Genomic DNA, 25,393 nt, shown 5'->3' with positions numbered 1-25,393 from the left:
CAAGGATAGCTCCCACTAGGTTAACTTGGTCAAGGTTGGCTCTGTAAAACAAAATCAAATCGTTAGCGAAAATAAGTGTGAGATAGGTGGATCATGACGAGACAAGATCATAGGTTCCCAAAGGCCAACGGCCTTGAATAATGGATACTATGACCTAGTCTTTCCATGTATAACACAGAGATACGGGGAGAGAGGACATCCCTGACGAACACCTCTAGAAGGTTTAAACTCATCCGATAGAGATCCGTTCCATAAAATCTGCATGGAGGAAGACAAAACCAACTCCATTATTATGCGTTGGATGTTCACCGGACATCCAATATCGGCAACAGAGCCAGCGAGGAACTCACGGCCAACTCTATCATATTCTTTTTTTAAATCAACTTTTATCGCCATCCACTTGGTTTTACCCTTCTTAATTCTCATCAAGTGAACCACCTCTTGAGCCACCAGGATATTGTCAGTAATATTTCGACTGCTGCGGAGCAACGAGTTTGGGAAACACAAGTCTAAATCTGTTCGCAATTATTTTCATGATTAACTTATAAAGCACTATACATAAGCTTATTGGCCGAAAATCAGCAAAAATTTCGGGATTATCAACCTTCAGGATGAAAACAATCAAAGTCTTATTGAGCTCAGGTTTGATAGAATTACCATTAAAAATACCTTTAACCCAGGTGCAAACTGAGTCACCAACCGTTCCCCACTGATTTTTAAAAAAACATGGCATGAAGAACGTATTTTCCCGAAGCTTTTAGGGGGTTCATCTCAAACAATGCCTTTCTAATCTCGTGATCAGTGACCGCATCATTAAGTGGGTCAATGTCCGAGCTCGAAAGTTTAAGGGACACACCTATCAGAGGAAAGGTGACAGTGTGCCTCCCATCCTCATGCTATAACTTGGCAAAGAAACATGTGGCTTATGACCGAAGAGTATCATCGTCAAAACACCAGTCACCGGTGGAGATTTTCAGAGCTTGGATCCGATTCAATCTCCTGCGGGAAATGGCACGACTGTGGTAGAACTTGGTGTAGCGGTCTTCTTCCAGGATCCAGTCACTTTTGGATTTCTGTTGCCAGAGCAATTCTTCATGATCCAAGACATCCTCGAGCTTAGTCCAGACTTCCATCTCTTTGGTTGAAAGATTGTCATTACTAGTCCTGTCCATAGCCGCTTGGATAGAAGCTAATTGCCTGATAATTTTTTTTCTCTTGGATGACATGCCCATCAACGTTCTTGTTCCAAGACATAAGAGAGGTAGAGACAGAATTAATAATGCTACCTTCAGTTTGTCAGTTATCATGGATGAACTGATTAAACTGGGGGTGTTTAGTCCATCCGGCCAAGAAACAACACGGTCGCGCCCGATTCGGGAGGTCCGAGCCAAGGGAGTGTGGTAGAAAGGGTCGGTGGTCCAACTTGATGCACGGGAGGTGTTTAACGAAAGAAGACGGCTATGGCGGTCCAATTATCATTGGCTAACACCCGGTCCAAACACTCGAAGATGTTGCCTCTAGTCCACGTAAATTGAGGTCACTTAAAGCCTAAATCAAAGAGATTGTGGGAATCGATGAAATGTTGGAATAACTTGCACCCTTTACCGCTCCTGGCACCTCATCTCTTTTCATTGCTAGAGAGAATGGAGTTGAAATCTCCTGCAATGATCCAGGGAGCGCATCTGTCAATTAACATGGGATTCAAATCCCTCTAGAGGGCTCTCCTCTTCGTTTTATCGGAACTTCCATAAACAATTGTGACAAAGAGAGGAGAAGGCCAATTGCTGCCGGTAACTTTTGAAAAAACGAATTGCAAATGGAAAGCCACAATCGCAACGGAGAGAGGCATGTTCCAGAGCAACCAGATGCCCCCGGCGAAGCCAGTAGCTTCTACTCTTACAACCGCGTCCAACCGAAGCATCTTGTGAATTCTGCATTTTCGTTGTGTTCATGGTGGGATGGTTAACGTGGGTGGTAAGTTGTGGCTGTGAGGAACGTTGCATAGCGTCGTGCACGTTCAACTCGTGCACTTTCTCTTGATCGGCCAGATCATGCATGAGAGCAGGTACGTGGATGGTTTCCACACCGGAGGCCTTAACCGCTTGAATATTCGACCGTTGAGTATTATTCCTAGGTCCCACAGGTGTGGACGTAGACTTGTCCGCATGTTTTGGGTAGGTGCTTGAAGTGGAAACTCTGTTCTTCACTCCTTGATTTGCTCCAACGGGACTGATTTTCTTTCCTTTCCCATGAGGTTTCTCAGCTAGAGCTAGGAAGCAAGATTCACTTTCCATTTGAGATTTGGTATATTCCGAAGATTGATTGTTTCCAATATTCTATCGCCGGCACCTCCGTTCCATGACCATCCAGGGACCGTAGGCTTTGGCCAAAGGTTTGTCAGTCGTGGGAGTAATCGGTTTGGTGACAGTGCCTGTAGAACAGCCTGCGTAGGCAGCCAAAGCATTAGAATTATCGGTCTTCAGGGTTATGGGGGCATGAGTCTCTGGCATCGCCAAAACGACCAGAGGAGAAGCATATGAGTGGGAAGTTTTCATACTCGACTATCTGAACTTTATCTCCCACCATTACTTTAGAGACGAGCGGCTTATTGAGATTCGACGTAGACCGCAACTCTAGCAAAACGACGTCTGTTACTAGTGTCTTTATGAAAATTCAGTTTGGCCACCTTACCCACAAGACTACCGATGACTGAGAATTTTCCTCATATACATGTACTCCAGAAGGCCGGGAAATCGAACCCATGCTATAACAGTGGTGGGTGAGGTTGAGAGGTGCTGAAATTCATCGTCCACGGTTGTACTGTAAAATATTGGCCATAAACCAGCCACAGGCCTTCAATTAAGACCATGAGGAAGTCTTCATCAGATTGGAATCTAGCGAGAAGTACGCATTCTCGAGATCCATGAGTGTGAAGGGCTGCCTCAGGCGCCAGAGAGCGTAGGTTTTATTGGTGAGGGCATTCAATCCAATGTTCCTCACCAAGAGCTTCAACACTACCGTTCGAACCATACTTGCCTCCATAAGTTCGTAAGCCTTATCGGAGAATCTTATGAAAGGCAGCCCATTACATGTTCCGGTAATGATATCATCAACAGAGATGTCTCTGTCCTCTTCATCATCAACGGGGTGGTCATTACTACCGTTGGTTCCAATAGATTTACCAGACAAGGCTGAAGCATAGGACTGAGGCAACGATTCCTGTTCTCCGGTGGCCATTTCTATATCTTGTATCATTCCCTCATTTGGGGGCTCGAGTCTTACCGTTCTGGTTGTATTGGAGATAGCAGGGGGTTCCTTTGAGGTTTCGACAGAGAGGGCAGCAGAGAGTTCCGTTGAAGCCATATTGAATTGAAATTTAAATTATGATTTTTATTTAAATACTTTAATAATAAAAATAAATAATTTTTATATTTTAAAATTTATAAGCTTGCCACCGACAACTCACCAACCAAAAATAGGAAAAAAAAAGTACACAAACTTCAATTTTCAGTTTAAAAAGATTAATAATAATTAAAACTGTCGCAATTGTTACACTTAACCGCAAATCATATTATGTCCACTCCAGCAACCTATAATATCTCCAGAAAATCCTACTGCCTCCCGATTTTGCATATTCTATATAGGAAAAACAAAGCACTCTACTCCCAAATAAACCATGTATTGCTACCTCGGAGATTAGATTGCCTTATTTGCTTTCGCTTTTCGACATCCACTGTTCTAGTATCCGTATCCTGACAGAATCATGAACCAACGATGTTAGAAAATACAAAAGAATTAACAAAGAGAATGTTGCATTTCAATCTCATTTTAGATTCGTAAGTGCATGCCTGAGTTATCCATTGGGTTGCCCATTGGCACTGGCTCAGGTTCCTTTATTTCAAAAACCACGCAATCAGACATCAAGAACGTCTTAGCCACGGACGCTGCATGCTCCAAGCAACATCTAACCACCGGGAAAAAAAAAATCACAGTTCTCTGTACTGGCTCCGCTCACTTATAACTATAATCAAATTCAGATCGATAATTATATAGGAACCAACCTAGGTTGGATCGATAATTCCTGCAGACATAAGATCCTCATATTTTCCAGTGGCAGCATTGAATCCATACCTGGGGTTTTCCTCAGAGAGCACCTGAAAAATAATTATATAAAAGATGAATAACCACTGGTATTAGCAAACTACAGAAATTGGGAATATGGTGCTCATTTCAACTAGAAATGGTTATGTCTCGTACCTTTTCACTCACCACACTTCCGTTAACACCAGCATTCTTAGCAATCAATTTTAGAGGGTAACTCAGAGCTCTTTTGACAATATCTGCTCAAACCTGCAGTAAATCAAAGATATTAAGGAGATTTTTCGACAACCATGTGTGTGACAGCAAAACAATCCAAAATCCCTTGTAGATAATTTAACTTACTACAAAGTTGTCACGACGAGCCTACCTTTTCTTCATCATTGTGAAGAGAATCCTTAATAGCGTCTACTTTTGAAGCAAGTCTTAGCAAAGTACATCCACCACCAACAACAATACCCTCCTCAACAGCTGCCTGAAAATCCGTGAAATTATGCAGGTTTTTAATATACCAAAGAGAAAGAAGTACAATATGAGGCCATTGTGACAAGCTATGAGATGCGTTACCTTAGTTGCATTAAGAGAATCTTCAACTCTCAATTTCTTTTCTTTAAGCTCTGTTTCGGTTTGAGCTCCAACCTTAAAATTTCAAGAAAAACATTACGATCATAAGTAGTTATAAATCATACATAATTTCTCACGTCAAATTTCATTTTACATAATTTCTCACGTCAAATTTCATTTTACATAAACTTCATAAAATGTTTCTTCACCTAACCAGAACTTACCTGTATTACTGCAACACCACCAGATAATTTGGCAATCCTTCATTAAGTTTTCCTTTTCATAATCTTGTTCTGCAGCCTGTATTAAAGCAGTAATATTTTAGGTGTTACAAAAACAAGTCCACAAGAATGATATGTATAAACACAAGCACATGCGTGTGAATCTGTGTGTGCAGATAGGGGCATGTAACTATATTGGCATGATATTAGAAGCCAACCTCAATGAGATTTCTAATCTGTGCAACCCGTTTGTTCACTGCTTCCTGGGTGCTCCCGTCACCCACAATGGTGGTTGTATCCTTGGTAAGCACCACCTTCGAAGCGTGGCCCAAGACCTCTCTGCCGACTTTGTCCAAGGAAAGCCCAACCTCATCTCTGATTACAGTACCTGTATCACAAACGGAAGAGATCTCTCTATAACCTCAACAAAGATGTGCAACAGCACATTTCCACAAGTTGACGTGTGTGTCGTTAACGCACATCTTCGCATCTTTGAAACTTGGACCCCAATATGAGTGTCAAAAACAAGCACGTGTTCAAGACACTATATTCAAAAAAAATCAAGATTTTCATGTGTTTAAAGGGTATTTAGAGGACTATTTCCACATACCAAGTTCACATATGCGTCAGACAAGACATCTGACAGAGTTACATCAGAAAAGAGTCGAACATAAGTTCACATATTCACAAACAAGAGAGAGAGAGCAGCGGACACAGCTTAGATGATGAAATAAAATACAATTAAAAAGCATAGCAAATGGAAGTTTGGTTTTGTACATACCTCCTGTAAGAATAGCAATGTCATCAAGGTATTGACTCTTGCGCTCTCCGAGAGCAGCAATCTTCAATGCCCCTCTAAGCTTGTTCACAACCAGAGTTGCCAAGGCTTCCTGTTCGATATCTTCTGCCATTATAAGAATTGGGTATGAGCTTTTGATAGCATCTTACAAGATGTTGACAAGATCCCTTGCATTAGTTATTTTCTTATCAACAACTAGCAACTGCAACAAGAATGCACAGCACAATTGTCAACATTTCATATACGAGAATGATTTTTTGTTGGAATGAAAATTTCATCTTCATGGTGCTAACAAATATGTAACATCCTGAATCAGGGTCAGTGACTAAATTGCAAATTTTGAAAACTATATGCTCGGTTTCAAAACAAGTTAAAAGTTCAAGGATTTAAATAGAAAAATTTCAGTGTTAGATTAAATGGTAATTTTTGGAAAGTTTGAAGGGTATAATGGTAATTCCATAAGAAATATTTTTATTTCTCCTTTATATAGGAGATGGCACGTGGAAAGGGATGAAAAAAATAGAAAAGTCTGGAAGCTTTGGTTCAACCTTCTTCTTCTCTTCCCATAAGCTCCATGGCAAAGGAAAGTATAATTTCAGCTGTTTAATTTTTGGATTTATAAGTTGGTTTTGATTCTTTGGGTGTTATATAAGCTTAAGGAAAGCTTATATAAGCTTTAAACATCACAAATAGTGAATTAAAGAGGAAATTATATGAAGGGTGTAGAAATGAATTGTTAGAATAAAGAGGTTTTTGAAGTTTTAATTATGAATTTGACTTGTCATCTATGAGAATAAGAAGCTAGAAGTGTTAGAATTAAGTTTGGGTAACATGGAAAATTTGGTATGATTATTGATTTCTCTATGGAGAATAGAATTTTGAGGTTTAAGATGACATAAATGGGTATAAATTAATTTAAGTATGTATATATGAGTTAAGAGTATAAAAGGGGTTGAAATATGAAGAATTGAAGTTGGAATAGTGAATTTTCGTAGTTGAAAATGATTTCTGGGCTAGGGGGAATCGGTACCCATTCAAAGGGGTACCGATACCCTCTCAAACGAGCAAAATTCCAGAATGTCATGAGGGTATCGATACCCCCAGTAGGGTATCGATACCCCCCTAAAGGAAAATTGAAAATATGGGTTTAAGAAGTTCGTTTAAGTTGATAGTATCCAATTGCAAGGTGTAGGTATCTAATAATTGCCTTAAAATGTACATTTATGTAGATTCTGAGCATAAGGCAATTCCAGAACATTTGGCAAGTAAGATCGATCAGGGAAAAGATTAGAGATCGAGATTGACTAGTGAGCCCAGGTGAGTGCATATTCAATAGTATATGATGTGTGATGGGAATAAGACTTGCGATGAGTCTATTTCCTGAAGTGTTACATATGAATTCATGATTAAAGGCATGAGATGAAAATGAGTGTATGTATGCTTGATTATTTGAATTGATATGTTTTGTATGTGCCATGTGGTTTATGTAAAAACACGATTAAGTGTTAATGAGAGAATATAAAATAAGTTATGAAATTATAGGAATATAGAAGAAAAGTCAAGAGATGTAGGGAAATGGAAATAGATGTTTATAAAGAGTCATAGGAGAACAAATATAAGTAATATGATAATGAAATATAAGACTATGTGAATACATGGTTATGAGATAAAATATGTAATAATAGGAAAATATGATGAAAGTGAGTTCATGAGAAGTGATATGAACTAGGTAAACATGGGTAATAGTAAATGCATAATGGAAACATGAGTTGGACAAGTACATAGTGGTATGATTTATTATGAGAATTAGTATAATAAAGCTTTTTGATTTAATGAGAGTTAAGGGAACTAAATAAGATTGAATTATAGAATGAAATGGAAATAGTATATCAATTAGGAAACTTGAATATAAAGGGACGATACGAATAAGCAAGATAAGTTATATGCTAAATATCTATGGAGCTATATGAAAATATTATAATGAATATATGAAATTGAATTAAGTAAAGAGATTAAATTAGTACCTAAATAAAAATACTATTAAATGATATATGTTTAGAAATACGAAATAATTTATATAATCTAAGGGAATACAAAGAAATGGAGCATAAGGTAGATGATATGATATCAGTTATTATATACCTATATGATATATGACATCAGGTAATATGAAAGAACTCTGAAAATTGATATAAGCTATGAGAAAGTGTTCTAGGTGTTTCTATGTGTTATATGAAGCATATATGATCATATGTGAACAAGATATGATATGTATGTTTATATGAATACCTGAGAAATGATCTAAGCTATATGATATGATATATGTAATTATATGCACTTTGGGATATATGTTATATGACATGAATCTATGTGACTACGTGAGAAAGTATATAAGCTATGTGACATGTAAATGTGAATCATATGAAAATGTTCTATGCGTAATTGAACTATGTGTATATATGAATATGTGAAATGACAATGCCCATGTTAAGTGTCTTGAGAGCTAGAGGTATAGTTGGCATGCCAAGAGTCGAGGGTCTACGCGGTCCTTCGAGACATATATGTATTCCTTGGAACATGTGTGATGTCTTTTGAGACACATGCTTGATCCTTTGTATATATATATGATTCTTAAGGAATTTCTATGTGGTCTTTCGGGACAAATTCTACACGGTCCTTCGGGACAAATTTCTACGCGGCACTTCGGTGCAAAATTCTACGTGGCATTACAGTGCAATTTATACGAGTTGTGGTGACAGCATTAGTGCACAACCTCTATAGACTCACATATCCATAGTTCTCACATGTGTACATGGGCTAATAAAAAAATAACAACCATCATATTACATGTGACGTGTATGCTTTTGTGCTATGAATGATAGTGTATATAATTTATATGATGAGATGTTGATGATATGATTAAATGAGTCAAATGTTGGTTAAAATACTAGGTATAAGAGGATATGTATTAAGTGATATAAACGATAATAATATTGATAATGAAATAATGCTAAAGATGGAAATGATGAGTGATGAATATATGTGTATGTATATATGTTCTTACATGAAATGATGTATTGCATAGGTGTTATAGGAATTTGTTACATGAATAAGGGTATTAGTGATAGCAGTAAGTGTTCATGCATGACTACAAGCTATAGTTTATATTACATGTTTATTTGCCTCACTAAGTCATAGACTTAGCGTGTGATTGTTTCATACGTAGGTTGCAAAAGTAAGAAGAGTAAAGAGCAAAGTGGAGCAAGACATGTCAGTTACTTCTTACCGAAGATCAGATCAGAAAAGATGTCTTGAATTAGATGTATTTTGTATATTGAAAATAGTTGGCATGTAATTAATGTTTTGAATTGTATATACTCTGATCGGTTTTGCAAAAACATTTAAGCTCTGAATAGTTTTGGAAATCTTTTGAATAAGTTACATGTATAAAAGTTTTAAATTACTCACTATTTTATACAAGTAAACGTTTTGAAAAGTCATTGTGATACCTCGGACTCGAATCTGGGTCGGGTACGGATTGGGGGTGTTACATTTAATGGTAGCAGAGCTAAGGTTTAGTCGATTCTAGACTTAAATTGAAGGTAAAAGAGTTTTAAAATGTGTGCATGCCAACACATAGTGAAAATTTTCTGATCTGATAGTGTAAGGAGTATGTTGTTTTGCTAATAGAATAAGATTAGTTTAATATAATAGAAATCTGATCGTGATAATTTTGAAGTAGAGTGAAAGGCGATATTCCTGACTGTGATAGCTATTCACCTGCCTTGGCCAGGCAGGATGAAGAGCGGACAACTCAGGAAGTGCCTCATAAGATCAAAGGGTGATTGTAGAAAGTTTAACTCGTATTAGAATTGTGATAGAAGATTTTCACAGTTGTAAATCACGGAAGTGATGTGTAGTATTCTTATTATTTTGTGGATAAGATAGAATATGGTGAACAAGTGTCACCATAAGAAAGTTAGAAGATCTAATGATGTGGTGAGAATTGGTAGAAGAGTTCAAGAATAAGTGAATTAGTGACCAGTTCATAAGATAATTGCAATCAGTGTGATGAATTTGAAACAAAGAGATAGTAATGTGTATAAGCAAAAATGTGGATATTTTAAGGGTTCACATTTTAGATGGAAATAGTTAGCGTCGGCTAACCAGATTATATGAGGGAAAATGTATGAGAATGATAATATTTTGAGATATTGTTAGGATAAGTTAACCAAATATGAAACGGATATGGATATAGTTGTGAATCTCGAACATGTAAATTTGACGTAGTGAAGGAGATAAGAATTTGTATGGTTAAGAAAAGTAATGGATTGGATTAAAAGTTCTGCTAGAAATTATGTAAAGCAAAATTATTTTAAAAGGATCAAGTGATATATGTACTGTTTTGCAAGGGTTTAAGAATAAGTACATTGATGATTGATTTATAAGATAAAGGAAATTGTAATGCCTGAGTTTGAACCCAGGAAATTTGCATTGTGAATGAGTAAGAATGTGAGTTGAATGAGTTAAACAATTTTATATTGAGTTACTTTCGACCAGAAAGAGTGCATATGATTGGAAGAAAGGTTAAGTGATGAAGAATGTAGTCAAGATTAAAGATGATGACATGTTAAGCTAACAGAGTATGGCGTAAATTTGTAAATGGTTGTGTATTTGATTATGTAAAGGTGATGTAGTGAAAGAGTAAAAGAGTATATGTTTGAAGGAAGTCAGGGATATGTGTATTGTGATTTGAATAAGGACTTTACGAAGAATAAGATTTGTGCAAGGAGTGTTTATTATTAAGGTTATGAAGAGATGATAAAGATCAGTAATCAGAGATGAGCATAAGTAAGAGGAAAAGAGTATGTGAGCATGAAAGAAAATATATGATTTGTGTATAAGAAGATTTTGATTTTAATGGAATAAGAAAATGAAAGGATGAAGTTTAAGGAAATTAGATATGATAAAGGTTATGTTTCTTGGTCATGTAGATGTAGTCAGAGAAATAAAGAATGATTTATATGTATTAAGGAAGGTTAAGAAGTAATTAAGTGATGATGGAATAAAAGTTGGTTATTACTGCAAGGTAATTAAAGATTGATAAGGAATTTGATGAATTAATGATTTTGAGTGATAAGAACTGATGCTATTGGTTATATGATAAGTGGCATGATAGGAATGTATAAAGGAAAAAGGTAGTTGAGGAACTAAGAGAAGGAAAGATTAAGTAAAGGAAACAACATAAGAATATTAGAAGATATTTTCTTATTGTGTGTTCAGTGAAAATTCGAGGACGAATTTTCTTTAAAGGAGGGGAGAATTGTAACATCTTAAATCAGGGTCAGTGACTAAATTACAAATTTTGAAAACTATATGCTCGGTTTCGAAACAAGTTAAAAGTTCAAGGATTTAAATAGAAAAATTCAAGTGTTAGATTAAATGGTAATTTTTGGAAAGTTTGAAGGGTATAATGGTAATTCCATAAGAAAGATTTTTATTTCTCCTTTATATAGGAGATGGCACGTGGAAAGGGATGAAAAAAATAGAAAAGTCTGGAGGCTTTGGTTCAACCTTCTTCTTCTTCTCTTCCCGTAAGCTCCATGGCAAAGGTAAGTATAATTTCAGTTATTTAATTCTTGGATTTATAAGTTGGTTTTGATTCTTTGAGTGTTATATAAGCTTAAGGAAAGCTTATATAAGCTTTAAACATCACAAATAGTGAATTAAAGAGGAAATTATATGAAGGGTATAGAAATGAATTGTTAGAATAAAGAGGTTTTTGAAGTTTTAATTATGAATTTGACTTGTCATCTATGAGAAAAAGAAGCTAGAAGTGTTAGAATTAAGTTTGGGTAACATGGAAAATTTGGTATGATTATTGATTTCTATATGGAGAATAGAATTTTGAGGTTTAAGATGACATAAATGGGTATAAATTAGTTTAAGTATGTATATATGAGTTAAGAGTATAAAAGGGGTTGAAATATGAAGAATTGAAGTTGGAATAGTGAATTTTCGTAGTTGAAAATGATTTCTGGGCTAGGGGGAATCGGTACCCATTCAAAGGGGTACCGATACCCTCTCAAACGAGCAGAATTCCAGAATGTCATGAGGGTATCGATACCCCCTAAAGGAAAATTGAAAATATGAGTTTAATAAGTTCATTTAAGTTGATAGTATCCAATTGCAAGGTGTAGGTATATAATAATTGCCTTAAAATGTACATTTATGTAGATTCTGAGCATAAGGCAATTCCGGAACACTTGGCAAGTAAGATCGATCAGGGGAAAGATTAGAGATCGAGATTGACTAATGAGACCAGGTGAGTGCATATTCAATAGTATATGATGTGTGATGGGAATAAGACTTGCGATGAGTCTATTTCCTGAAGTGTTACATATGAATTCATGATTAAAGGCATGAGATGAAAATGAGTGTATGTATGCTTGATTATCTGAATTGATATGTTTTGTATGTGCCATGTGGTTTATGTAAAAACATGATTAAGTGTTAATGAGAGAATATAAAATAAGTTATGAAACTATAGGAATACAAAAGATAAGTCAAGAGATGTAAGAAAATGGAAATAGATGTTTATAAAGAGTCATAGGAGAACAATATAAGTAATATGATAATGAAATATAAGACTATGTGAATACATGATTATGAGATAAAATATGTAATAATAGGAAAATATGATGAAAGTGAGTTCATGAGGAGTGATATGAACTAGGTAAACATGGGTAATAGTATATGCATAATGGAAACATGAGTTGGACAATTACATATTGGTATGATTTATTATGAGAATTAGTATAATAGAGCTTTTTGATTTAATGAGAGTTAAGGGAACTAAATAAGATTGAAATGGAAATAGTATATCAATTAGGAAACTTGAATATAAAGGGACGATACGAATATACAAGATAAGTTATATGCTAAATATCTATGGAGCTATATGAAAATATTATAATAAATATATGAAATTGAATTAAGTAAAGAGATTAAATTAGTACCTAAATAAAAATACTATTAAATGATATATGTTTAGAAATACGACATAATTTATATAATCTAATGGAATACAAAGAAATGAAGCATAAGGTAGATGATATGATATCAGTTATTATATACCTATATGATATATGACATCAGGTAATATGAAAGAACTCTGAAAATTGATATAATCTATGAGAAAGTGTTCTAGGTATTTCTATGTGTTATATGAAACATATATGATCACATGTGAATAAGATATGATATATATGTTTATATGAATACCTGAGAAATGATCTAAGCTATATGATATGATATATGTGATTATATGCACTTTAGGATATATGTTATATGACATGGATCTATGTGACTACGTGAGAAAGTATATAAGCTATGTGACATGTAAATGTGAATCATATGAAAATGTTCTATACGTAATTGAACTATGTGTATATATGAATATGTGAAATGACAATGCCCATGTTAAGTGTCTTGAGAGCTAGAGGTATAGTTGGCATGTTAAGAGTCGAGGGTCTACGCGACCCTTCGGGACATATATGTATTCCTTGGAACATGTGTAATGTCTTTTGAGACACATGCTTGATCCTTTGTATATATATATGATTCTTAAGAAATTTCTATGTGGTCATTCGGGACAAGTTCTACGCGGTCCTTCGGGACAAATTTCTACGCGACACTTTGGTACAAAATTCTATGTGGCACTACGGTGCAATTTATACGAGCTGTGGTGACAACATTAGTGCACAACCTCTATAGACTCACATATACATAGTTCTCACATGTGTACATGGACTAATAAAGAAATAACAACCATCATATTACATGTGACGTGTATGCTTTTGTGCTATGAATGATAGTATATATAATTTATATGATGAGATGTTGATGGTATGATTAAATGAGTCAAATGTTGGTTAAAATACTAAGTATAAGAGCATATTTTTTAAGTGATATAAACGATAATAATATTGATAATGAAATAATGCTAAAGATGGAAATGATGAGTGATGAATATATGTGTGTGTATATATGTTCTTACATGAAATGATGTATTGCATAGGTGTTATAGGAATTTGTTACATGAATAAAGGTATTAGTGATAGCAGTAAGTGTTCATGCATGATTACTATTTATAGTTTATATTACATGTTTATTTGCCTCACTAAGTCATAGACTTAACGTGCGATTGTTTCACACGTAGGTTGCAGAAATAAGAAGAGTAAAAGGAAAAGTGGAGCAAAACATGTCAGTTACTTCTTACAGAAGATCAGATCAAAAAATATGTCTTGAATTAGATGTATTTTGTATATTGAAAATAATTGACATGTAATTAATGTTTTGAATTGTATATACTCTGATCGATTTTGCAAAAACATTTAAGCTCTGAATAGTTCTGGAAATCTTTTGAATAAGTTACATGTATAAAAGTTTTAAATTACTCACTATTTTATATAAGTAAACGTTTTGAAAAGTCATTGTGACACCTCGGACTCGGATCCGGGTCGAGTACGGGTTAGGGGTGTTACAATATACCTTGCAGTTCTCATATTCTACAGCCATTTTGTCACTATCAGTGACAAAATAAGGTGAAATATAACCACGATCAAATTGCATCCCTTCAACAACGTAAAGGTTATTCTCGGCACTTTTACCTTCCTCAAGGGTAACCACACCTTTTCGACCAACTTTACTCATGACATCAGCGATCATATTTCCTACTTCATAATTGTTCCCTGCACTAACAGCTGCCACATCTGCAAGTTCACTGTCTTCGACCTGCAATCAAACATCGCACAATAGAGTCGTATCAAATCTATATTACTCAAACTCTGCAGTGAGTGCCAAATAAATGTATCTGCCCGACACAATTCAATTTATTCTTAGTCACTCTATCTGGAACATTTTGAAGAGTCATTTAACCATAACCATATCTAAAAACATCTCCGGGGTTTGGTACAAAGAAAAATAAAGAATAGGAGCAATAAAACTTAAAATGGTTAACTACAAACAAAAAATAAAAAGTGGGCACGCATTAAAATTACTTCTTTCGACATAGCCTTAAGCTCAGATACTAAAGCCTTTGTGGTTTTCTCAATGCCCCTAGTGATCAAGACCGGGTTTGCGCCAGCTGCAACCACCTGAATAACAGTCAAATTAGCGTTTACAACAAATAGCAAGACAATGACTAAAACTACACTGCTCTTCACAAACCAGAACATAATGGTCAGAGGACAAAAAAAAAAGATGCACAAACCCTGACACCTTCAGCAATCAGACCTTGCGCAAGAACAACAGATGTTGTTGTTCCATCACCAGCCAAGTCATTAGTCTTAGCAGCAGCCTGTCTAACCAACTTAGCCCCAATATTCTCAACTGGGTACTCCAACTCAACCTTGAAATTGACACACACACAACAATGAATAAATAATTGATACACCATAAGGAAAAAGACAGATTCTATTCGTTATTCTGGAGAAAAATTAATTTGGTTACAAACAATGAAAATCGAACTAAAATTACATATTGTCTAAATAGGTTGTTAGAAAAGGGCAATACCTCCTTAGCCACAGTCACGCCATCATTAACAATTTTTGGAGAGCCATATTTGCTTTCAAGAACAACATTTCTACCTTTAGGTCCCCCAACCAAATCAGCAAGCTTGTTTACACCAGTCTACATCAAAACAACTTAAAAAGTAAGATTGAAAACCCATACAAAGGCCAACTCTAATTCATCAATATTTGAAACAAACAGAAGACTCACTTGCAATTTCTTTATAGCTTCACCATCCTTGTTGAAATGCAGCTCTTTTGCTGCAGAAATCTTGGGCAGTCGAGATCGTTGAAGAACATAGTTTTGACGAGTAGCGAAAGAGGTTGAAGAAATGGAAGCCAAAGATGATAACCTGCTTGAAGAAGCTAGTTTCTTATCCACGGCAGGGTTTTTTGGAGCAATGAATGAGCCAATTGAAGACATAGTAGTCAAAGTAGATGCCATTTACTCCTACGAAGCTGGAAAAAAATCATCATTATTGATGACCTTTCAATTAAATGAAAATTATTGAATTATCATTAAACAACAAGTTCCAATAATTTTATTTTTTATCTTCTAGAACTAGAATAGATTTAATATTAAAAAAATAAGGCAGAAAAATCACCACAGGACTAGTGCACTCACACATAATATATACACACACGTAAAGCATTTCTAACACTAAACACATTAACTTCACATAAAAGGAAGAACAATATACCTTAAATTAAATGTGATTTAATGAATATACAACAAAGAGTTCCAAAATGTTTATTTCTTCCAATTTCCATGATCTAGAACTCGAATCAATATAGTAAATAAACAAATCCTACCACTAAAAACTCATTATTCCTTTAAAGCATTTCAAATTCTAACCACATAAATTCAAAGACAATTAAAAAGGAAAACGGAGGAGGCATATACCTTAAACTAGTTCCAGAATGAAAGCAAAATTCTGAAACAAAAATGAAATAAATATCAGTACCATTTCTTTATAAAAATAATGAGAAAAAAATTATTGACAAGGAGAGATGGTGATGAAAGGAAAAGAGAACAACAAAGGCAGGAAAAACGATTGAGAAAAAAAGAGGCAGAGAAAGAGCGCATCAGAAGCGTAAGTGGCAGCCGGAGGTGGGCGACGGCGGCGTAAGTAAGGGGGTGAGGCTGTGATTGTGGTTGAGCCACCGTACTTACCTTGGCTTGGAAAGGCTTGAGCTGAGCACTGAGGTTTAAGCTTTGCTTTGAATTAGCAGAATGGATTGATTAAAATAACGACATTACTAACACAAACAAAAGAGTTGTTTAAGGCTAAAACTCGTGAAGATTCTATTTAATCTGGACCGTTCGACCTTTAATTTATTTGTCCATTATTCTTTTATTGGAACTGTCTAGAATATTTTTCAAAATTCTTACAAAAAAGAAAGAAAAAAACTCTGATATTAAGGGTATTTAAGTTTGTTATATTTTTAAAATACATAATGATAAATATAATATTTATATGTTTTTTATAATTTAACCCTTATTCTTTTTTAGATAAATTTGATTTTAATTTTTTAAAAAGTATAATATTAAAAAAATATCTTTAATATTTAATTGAGTAATCATTATAGCAATCTAATTCATTAATCTCTGTTGTTTGACTCAGCTCTAGCAAGGAAGATGCAGAGGTCATAGAGTAATCAGATACAAGAGACCACGTTCCAGTCCTGATAGTCGAAGATTGATCAGACGTTGAATCGAATCTCGTCGCGGAATACGGAGGTGTTAACGGCTGAGGGAGATCAATTGATCTTCTCCCAAGTACGAGAACAACTGAAGATATTATAGGCCTAACTGAAGGGTCATCTTGAACACAAAACAGTGCAATGTGATTCCATCTCAGGATTTCAAAAACCGGACAATCTCTCGGATCGGTCAACTCGTGTGCTTTGCATTGGTTCCATTGCATCTGCGTATGCTCTGGGGGCATATGTAACAGAGTCTGAATTAGTGAAAGAAGCCTTTAGGTACAAGGAAGAGATAATAAAAGAGATGATGCCTGCATATGTTAAAAGGACTTGTCCACAGTCCTGGTAAAATCCCCTGCTCCTTTTACCACTTCATATTTCTAGCATTACGATCCCCGAAGATGTGAACATCGGATTTGTTCGAAAACAACCCTTCAAACGCATATTCTCGTGCCATATATCCACTGGATGAGAGTTAACACTAAATATGCAACAGATTTAGACCCTTCTTTTCGCCTTTCGATCGGGATTTGGTTAAGGAACAAAAATGAAGTACTAGCTATGTCCCAACAACTCGATCGGTGTTGGCTTTGATCAAATAACTGCTTTTGACCTTGTAAAAGGGCCGAAACCGCCTTCTCCGAGCTTATTTTCCCAGGGAGAAGTTGTTTGTTGCATGATGAATGGTAACTAAATCAAACTGCTGCATCTCCATCAAATGAATATCCAACTCTATCAAATAAGAACTTCTCTTCCTAACAAAGGATGAATAATACAGGGAACCGATAAGAACTGCTGCGAAAACACTCCCTAACGAATGATTATTACGATCCTTCTTGTGCTTTTGCATCCCTCTTCTGCAGTTTAATTGACCAAAACTCGTACGTGAGTATGCTCGTATCGGATATATACTCGTTTCCAACACACTAGTGCATGTTCTACTTACCTCGACATTAAATAATACGGAACAAGCTCGACTCGGCCAAAAAAATTGATGTCCGAATACCACTACAATGCTGGTACCAAATGATTGCTCTTTTGTAAGAAGGGCACATTTGTGTGAGCAGTTGAGTATTGTTGAGCGCACAAATCCGGCAAACATCGAAGCATCACCTCGACAAACAAAGAGACCGTAAATTCCACGGAAGCTAACATTGCAGAAGCTGAGGTGGGAAGCTTTAGATGAAATGGAATCAATAAGAGCCGCAAGGTCGGATTTATAAGTGGGGGTGGCTTTTTCTTTTCCGGACCTAAACAACAGTGACCAGCATACAGGTAGAAAACTGGCAAGCAATGAAGTTGATGATTGTTGTGAATCATAAAGGCAAGGCTCTGGGTCTGTAATAAAAGAGAGGAAGCTTTGTTTTGTAATGCTTGAACTATCTGTCTGATGAATTTGTGTTGAAATAAACATAGGGCTTGGTTTTGTTAGAGCCACGATGTCTGACTCGAGGGATTGATTAGTCCATGAAAGCTTGCAATGGAGGTAACTTCTTCCTCGCGCTACTATGCATTATTTTTTTTACTGCATTTGTAAAACATTGAGGACATTATATTTTAATTCTATCTAATTCTTTAATTAACTTGAAATATTTATGTTCGATATTTGTACTGGACATATAAATGTGTAAATATAACTTCCAAGAATCCTCTAAATATATAAAAAAAAATTAGAATTTTTTGTGGGATTTAAGTTAGACACAAGAAAACAACCAAAATTAAGGATTAGGTTTAAATATGTTGAAGGTCTCAATACTATTTTAAATTTTATATTTAATCTTTATATATTGTTTTTTTTAATTTAAAATGGTATAATGATAAAATTATTCCTCGATATTTTCACAAATAGTTATTTTACTTTTTTTTGGAACATTTTAATTTTAACGTTTTAATTTTTGGTCAAAATAGGCCATGTTGTACGAAAATATTTAGTTGGCTAACAATCAATTCATATTATTGATGTGTCATTTTTACATGTGTTCCATTATTGACGTGACATGTACTATGTTACAAAGTGATGATATGTTATATATCACATCAATAATATGTGTTAACTGTTAGTTAATTAACAATTTCTATCAAATGAAGTATATTTTTGATAAAATATTAAAACATTAAGAAATGACATGCTTAAAAAAAAGACAAAATGATCATGTGTACAATCGTTAAAGATATTTTTTTATTATATCTACTAAAATATTAAAGATACTAAGTTCATGGACTAGTATAGAAAACATTTTAAATTTATGTATTGATTTAGAAAATTCAAATACTAAATTGGGAGAGATTGTAAGACTTACGGAGCAATTGATATATTAAATTAAAATATTAAAATATCTGAGATTGATATTTTGTGGATTTTGTCTAGTCAATTATAAATTAGATAGATAAAATTGTTCTGAATTTGATTTCGAAAAACAGAATCAAGCAAGAGACGAACAATCACAAATCTCTGTAAGTTTTTTTTTCATTTGTTTTTCCTTCGGAATTTTTCTGTTTTTGATTCCCATTGATAAAAACTAGCAATTTCATTGGTCATCTTAATCACACATTTGAAAAAATTTCGCAGGAATTTGAGTTAGGGTTTTGAAAAAAAATCACTGAATGTACAACGGAATCGGACTTACCACCCCTCGAGGGTCAGGCACCAATGGGTATATTCAGAGCAACAAATTCTTCGTAAAGCCGAAAACGAACCGGGTAACCAATTCCTACAGACCTTTCGAGGCTGATCAAGGAACCGCCGGTCTCACCACCAAGAAACCCAACAAGGAAATCCTAGAGCATGACCGCAAGCGTCAGGTTGAGCTCAAGCTTGTGATTTTGTAAGATAAACTCACTGAACAAGGTTACACTGAATCTGAGATCGCCGATAAGCTTCTAGAGGCTAGGAAAGCTCTCGAAGATGCCCAGCAAGATTAAGATGAAGAAGAAGGAGAAGTCGTACCAACGCCTACTCGTCAACAAAAGTAATTTTCTTTTAATTTTAGTTTTCTTGTATTATTATAGTGGATGATTATGGATTTTTTTGTTCGTTTATTGATTTATTTATGATCTGGAGGTTGGGGTTTCGGATAAACATACCAAGTTGATTATTAGCAATTTTTTGTTTTCTTTTATTATTGTTAATAGAGGATTATGGATTCTATTGTGTATTAATTAATCCATTCATGTTTTGGGTGTTAGGGTTTCGGATACCCAAACTCACCAGGTTGCTGCGAGGAAGGAGAAGCAGATGTAGACCTTTAGGGCTGCTCTCGGAATTGGGATTTCCGAATCTGGGCTTCCTCCTTTGCCAAGTCGCCCAAAGAATAACGACGAGCGTGAACATGCCTTTCTGAATAGAGACCCGCCTGTTTCTTCTGCATTGGATGTAGATGATCTTAAGGTGAAAGCAGACAAGAAAAAAGCTCAAGTCGTTGGAGATGAAGACTATGAGTCGCACCACCGGAAAAAGAAAAAGGATAAGAAGAGGTCTAGGCATCGTGATTCGGATACTGATACAGATAGCAGTGTAGAGCATTCGAAGAAAGCTACTCGCAAGAAGAGTCGTAAGGGTTATGATAGTGAAAGCGGTGATTCTGATGTTCATGACCATGGCAGGGAGCCGAAAAAATCAGTGAAGAAGCGTGATAGAAGCAGGCCAAATGATGTGGATGATATAAAGGTGAAATGATTATATTTAATTTAAATTCTTAATCCGAGTTGAAATTTTACAGTAGTTTTTTTGCGTTTCTGGTTAGTAAGTCGTGCAGTATGCGGTTCAGGGGTTATTGAAATATATTAATTTGCATAAATATTAATGAATAAGTAAATTAGGTAAAAAGTTCCACGTCATAAGAAACTTTGTCATAAACAAGGATCAGATTCCTTTATATTAAAGAATAAATTATATGATCACAATATTTTAAATTTCAACAAAACTGATTGATTTGTTAACTGCTTCTATGCATGAGTTCGACTTAAACTTATTGAAAGTTATGCTGTCGTTTAATCACATATGTGGACTATGTTTAATGTTAATACACTGATCTGTTTCATGTCACCCTATAATTTGTGTTTCCTTTGATATTGCAGGGTAGTGAATATGATTCTGATGCAGACAGGGTGAGAGGTTGTAAAAGAGAGATTATTAAGAAAAGTCGTCATAGGCATGATTCAAGTGAGGATTACTCTGATTCTGATGGTGGGGGGCAAAAGAAGAGAGGTGAAGTTCGAAAACAGAAGATCGAGTTGACTGGGAGGCAGAGGAGAAAGAGGGACAACATAGGTAGTGAATCTGATTATGATGCAGATAGAGCAAGAGGACGTAAAAAGGAAATAGTTGAGAGAAGTCGTAACAGACATGACTCCAGTGAGGATGACACTGATTCTGATCATGGGAGGGAAAAGAAGAGAGGTGAAGTTCATAAACGAAAGAATGAGTTGACTGTGAGCCAGAGGAGAGAGAGGGACATCAGCGGTGAATCTGATTCTGATGCGGACAGAATGAGAGATCGTAAAAAGGACACAGTTAAGAAAGGTCCTCATAGAAACGACTCAAATGAGGATGACTCTGACTCTGCTGGTAGGAGGGAAAGGAAGAAAAGTGAATCTGATTCTGATGTAGATAGAAGAAGAGATCGTAAAAAGGAAATAGTAAAGAAATATGGTCATAGGTATGATACGGAAGATGACAGTGATTCTAATAAAAGTGATGAAAAAGTAGAAAAGGGTAGGAGAGGAGCTATGAGACATGATTCTGATGATGATGAAAATTCCAATTGGTCCCATGGTAGAAGTGGCAAGGCTACAACAGCAGGAGGAAGGACTATCAGGAGATCGGTCTCTCCAAGTGATGATAGTGATGCAAGTTCTAGGGACTCTGACAAAGACAGAAGAGGACATAGAAGTGATGATGACAGTCGCGGTGTTAGAGCTAGTCTTCGATATCAAGAAGAAAAGGACTTTGCATCTTCTGCAGCCAAGAATGGTGAGAGAAAAGGAACAACACTAAATGAGGGTTATAGATTAGAGAGATTGCAGAAATCAGAGAACAGTAGGGAAATGATGAAGGGCAAGAGGAAGCTCGATGGTGAATACCTTGACGAGCAGCCAGAATCGAAGTCAAGAAGTCGAAACATAGGAAGAGACATGGAGCACAAAAGGGATAATCCTAAGGATACCAAGTTCGATTCTGAATCAGAGGCCAAAGCTTATGGGTGAAAAGATTATTTGAATGGGGATGGATATTCTAGGTGGCGGGAAAATGACCAGGATAACGATGAATAGATGGGGGAAAGATGATAAAAAGAGGACTGAATATTCTAGGTCAGTTAGGTCTGGAGGAGAGCCAGACGATGAGACTGGTAGACAACGTGGCAGACTTCAGAGTAAGATAAGCAAACCAGATAGTGAATCTAAGAGAGATGATCGGGATTATGAAGATGGGAGAGGTGGACAAAGGCATGACAAGGATGAAGAGGAACCCCAAGAGAGACAACAAGAAAGAGATGAGAGGGACCATAAATATAGAAGACGTGGAAGGGATGAGGATGAGCACCATGGAAGCCGTAGATACAGGGAAGACGATCGAAGGAATAATAGTACTGTATGGGATAACGCTCAGTCCACTGAGAGAAGATCACGTAGAGATGATCGATGATGATGGTTGTGGCAGCGGTATTTTACTGTCTGTTACTTTTGAATTGCACTTGCCATGAACACCTATGAGAAGTTCTGTTCATAGATTAAATTGCTTTGCTTCTAAAATATATAATACTTAGATTGTTGATTGTGGTTTACATCACTTTGTAATTTATACTTTCATGCTTAAGGATTGGTTGCTATATTTATGACTAATAAGGGATTTTCAGTTATTATTTTGATAATCCCAAGCAATAGAAGCTCTCCTTTCTTCCCATTCACGGAGATTATTAGACATGGGTTCTTTTCTGATTTTTCGAAAGTAAACTAAATTTTAATATGAACCGTCCCAAATAAAATAAAAAATAATAATATTCTTGTACAAACTTAATTAAAAATATTAACATATTATGATATATTATTGATTTCGAAATATCAAAATAAAATATTCTAATCAAGCCAATTCGGATTCGAATAAACTTGATAGATTTTGAAAGATTTCGACTCTTCATTTATCTTAAAGTACTCGCAACTCTTAATCTACGCATATTCGAAAACAGATACAAGGATACGATATTCCAAAGACTAATACACGAAAATCTACTTTCTCAACGAATACCACCAGCTCTCCCTGTAAATCGCCCTTAATACTAACCTCATCAAGCACAACTCCATCAGGAAGAAGACAACAGTCTACGGTTTCGACATCAAACAGCCCTGAATCCAACAGTGCTGGAATTCGATTCATTAAAAGCTTCCTTTTGGCTAATCTTTTCTCCTAAATGCACCATACCTAACCTATTCACCCATGTTAACATCTTATTGTTCAGATACACTAATTCCAGGACTGAGATTACCAAGCAGCAGCTACTAAGGAAACCGAGTCCTCGGTCTTCCCCTACCCCTTTTCTTGATAGGATTACCATGTGCATCCGGTTTCGGTCCTTGATTACCACGTGCCTCCGTCGGTGTAACCGGTTTTTGTCCTTGATTACCATGTGCATCCATCGGTGATACATTTTGGCCATTAGAAGGTTCAGCCATAAACGGCCGAATCGGTGCAGCAGTTGGATTGAGACCATTTTGGTTAGGGCTTGATCCGCTAAATGGGAAAAAGGGTGAAAACCCAGATGGGAAAGGGCCATTAGGAGATACACAAACAAAAGGAGCACTCTCGGACGGCCCCGGGAATATAGGAACCAAGGTGCGTACCGGTTTTACATCCAGAACTTGGGATTTATTGATTGAACTCGTTTGAGCAGTGTTTCCACCCATCACTCCTTCCATTCCAAAACAAAAATCTTCTCAACCAAAGTTATGCACTAAACAAATCACCAGTGTGAACCAAAATTACACAAATATCAGTCCTTTGAACCGAAAATTTCAACCTCAACCTGTTTACGCACTAAACCGAGCTCCTGAGAGAACCAAAATTACACAAAGATCACCACTTTGAACATAAAAAAAAAAATCACCCTATCTCTTCAAAAACAGGAAAACACCCACTTCAGTTCTTTATTTGTTGTAGTCAGTAAACCTAAAAAATTACACAAAATCAGCCTTTTGAACCAATAATTTTCCCTTTCTTCTTCAAAACAAGTAAACACCCACTTCATTTTTCTCCATTATTGACTGTTTATGCACTAAACCAAGCTCTTATCTGAATCAAAACTACACAAAAGATCAGCACTTTGAACCCCCCAAAAAAACCCTTTCAATAGTTTTTTCTTTCAAAAACAGTAGATACCCACTTCAGCTTTCTCAATTCTTGATTGGTATATGCACAGAATCAATGTCCTATGTCAAAGAGAAGTACAGAACAAAGAATCAAAGTCTTGAGGAAAAAATGGTTCTTTAAAACAAGAAATATCCATTTCCTTTTTCACAATCCATGATTTTTTACGCAAAAAAAAGAAAAAGGAAAAAAAGAGTGAAACAAACAAATAAATACATACATAAACAGAAAGTGTAGAGAGAAATATATCTAGGGTTATCTCTTGAAAAGGAAGCAACTATTATCAAAGTTTATCATGAAAGTAACATAAGAAAGTGTGTTTACCTAAATAAGAAGAACACGGACGTGAAGAAGACTGAACCGACTTCGAGAAATTGATGGGAATTAGGAGCTTTGTTCTAATAAGATCATAAATATACACTTACCCATGAACGTGAAAAATGGAAATAAAATTAAGAAAAATAAAAAGGTAAAAATGTGGGGGGAAATTAGGTTGAAGGGTGTAAGAACTAATTTTTTTTTTTAAAAAAAAATTAATTATATTTTTGAAAATTTTGTATTCAATTAAATTTATATATATTAGAATTTTATCAATTGATTTTTAATTAATATTAATTAATGAATTTAATAATTTTTCTAAATCAATTATTATCACATATCATATTATATTGTTCTCAAGTAACAGTTTTAAAAATTAATTATTATTTAAATAATTTTAAAAGTTATTCTAAATTTTAATAGATTTTAATTATTTTAAAAGAATCTATAATGTTTTTGATAAAAAAATCTATAATTTTAATATTAGATAATTATAATATATCACATACTAATAATCTCTCTAGAAAAAAATATTAAGATTTAATTATTAAAATTCATTAAAGAAGTTAATAATTTGATTTTGTATTTAATGACTTAATTAATTTAATTTGTTAATTTAAAATTTTGATTCCGTAGAAAATAAAAAGTTTAATTTTTTTTTAAAGAAATAGAAACTTTATACACCTTTTAAATAAAAAAAATAAATCTTATGAACCTAATTCATCATATCTTTCATAATCACATCCATCACCTT

At 35.1% G+C, this 25,393-nt stretch overlaps 1 protein-coding gene and 1 pseudogene across 1 annotated transcript; one reads left to right on the top strand and one right to left on the bottom strand.

Moving 5' to 3' along the window:
• Nucleotides 1-3,848: 3,848 nt before the first annotated feature.
• On the bottom strand, nt 3,849-16,490 carry LOC120217499 (annotated as a pseudogene).
• Nucleotides 16,491-19,565: 3,075 nt separating this feature from the next.
• On the top strand, nt 19,566-22,620 carry LOC120217316 (clumping factor A-like). The gene is made up of 4 exons (XM_039214472.1): nt 19,566-19,763; nt 20,203-20,628; nt 21,039-21,933; nt 22,244-22,620. The coding sequence occupies exons 1-4, from the start codon at nt 19,566-19,568 to the stop codon at nt 22,603-22,605; spliced, it is 1,881 nt and encodes a 626-aa protein (XP_039070403.1). The 3' UTR covers nt 22,606-22,620.
• The last annotated feature ends 2,773 nt before the right edge of the window (nt 22,621-25,393 follow it).

This window comes from Hibiscus syriacus, unplaced genomic scaffold, assembly GCF_006381635.1.
Source record: "Hibiscus syriacus cultivar Baekdansim isolate YM2019G1 unplaced genomic scaffold, ASM638163v2 tig00110187_pilon, whole genome shotgun sequence".
NCBI lineage: Eukaryota > Viridiplantae > Streptophyta > Magnoliopsida > Malvales > Malvaceae > Hibiscus > Hibiscus syriacus.
Note: the sequence above shows the minus strand (reverse complement) of the source record. Positions and strands in the feature narration are given on the sequence as shown.

What these genes read in the sequence shown, in the direction of transcription:
- LOC120217316 (XM_039214472.1), top strand. Translation starts at nt 19,566, where the DNA reads ATGTACAACGGAATCGGACTTACCACCCCTCGAGGGTCAGGCACCAAT. An exon ending in ATGATGTGGATGATATAAAG is followed by an intron (nt 20,629 to 21,038) that starts GTGAAATGATTA and finishes TTGATATTGCAG; the next exon opens with GGTAGTGAATATGATTCTGA. An exon ending in ATCTTCTGCAGCCAAGAATG is followed by an intron (nt 21,934 to 22,243) that starts GTGAGAGAAAAG and finishes GATGGGGGAAAG; the next exon opens with ATGATAAAAAGAGGACTGAA.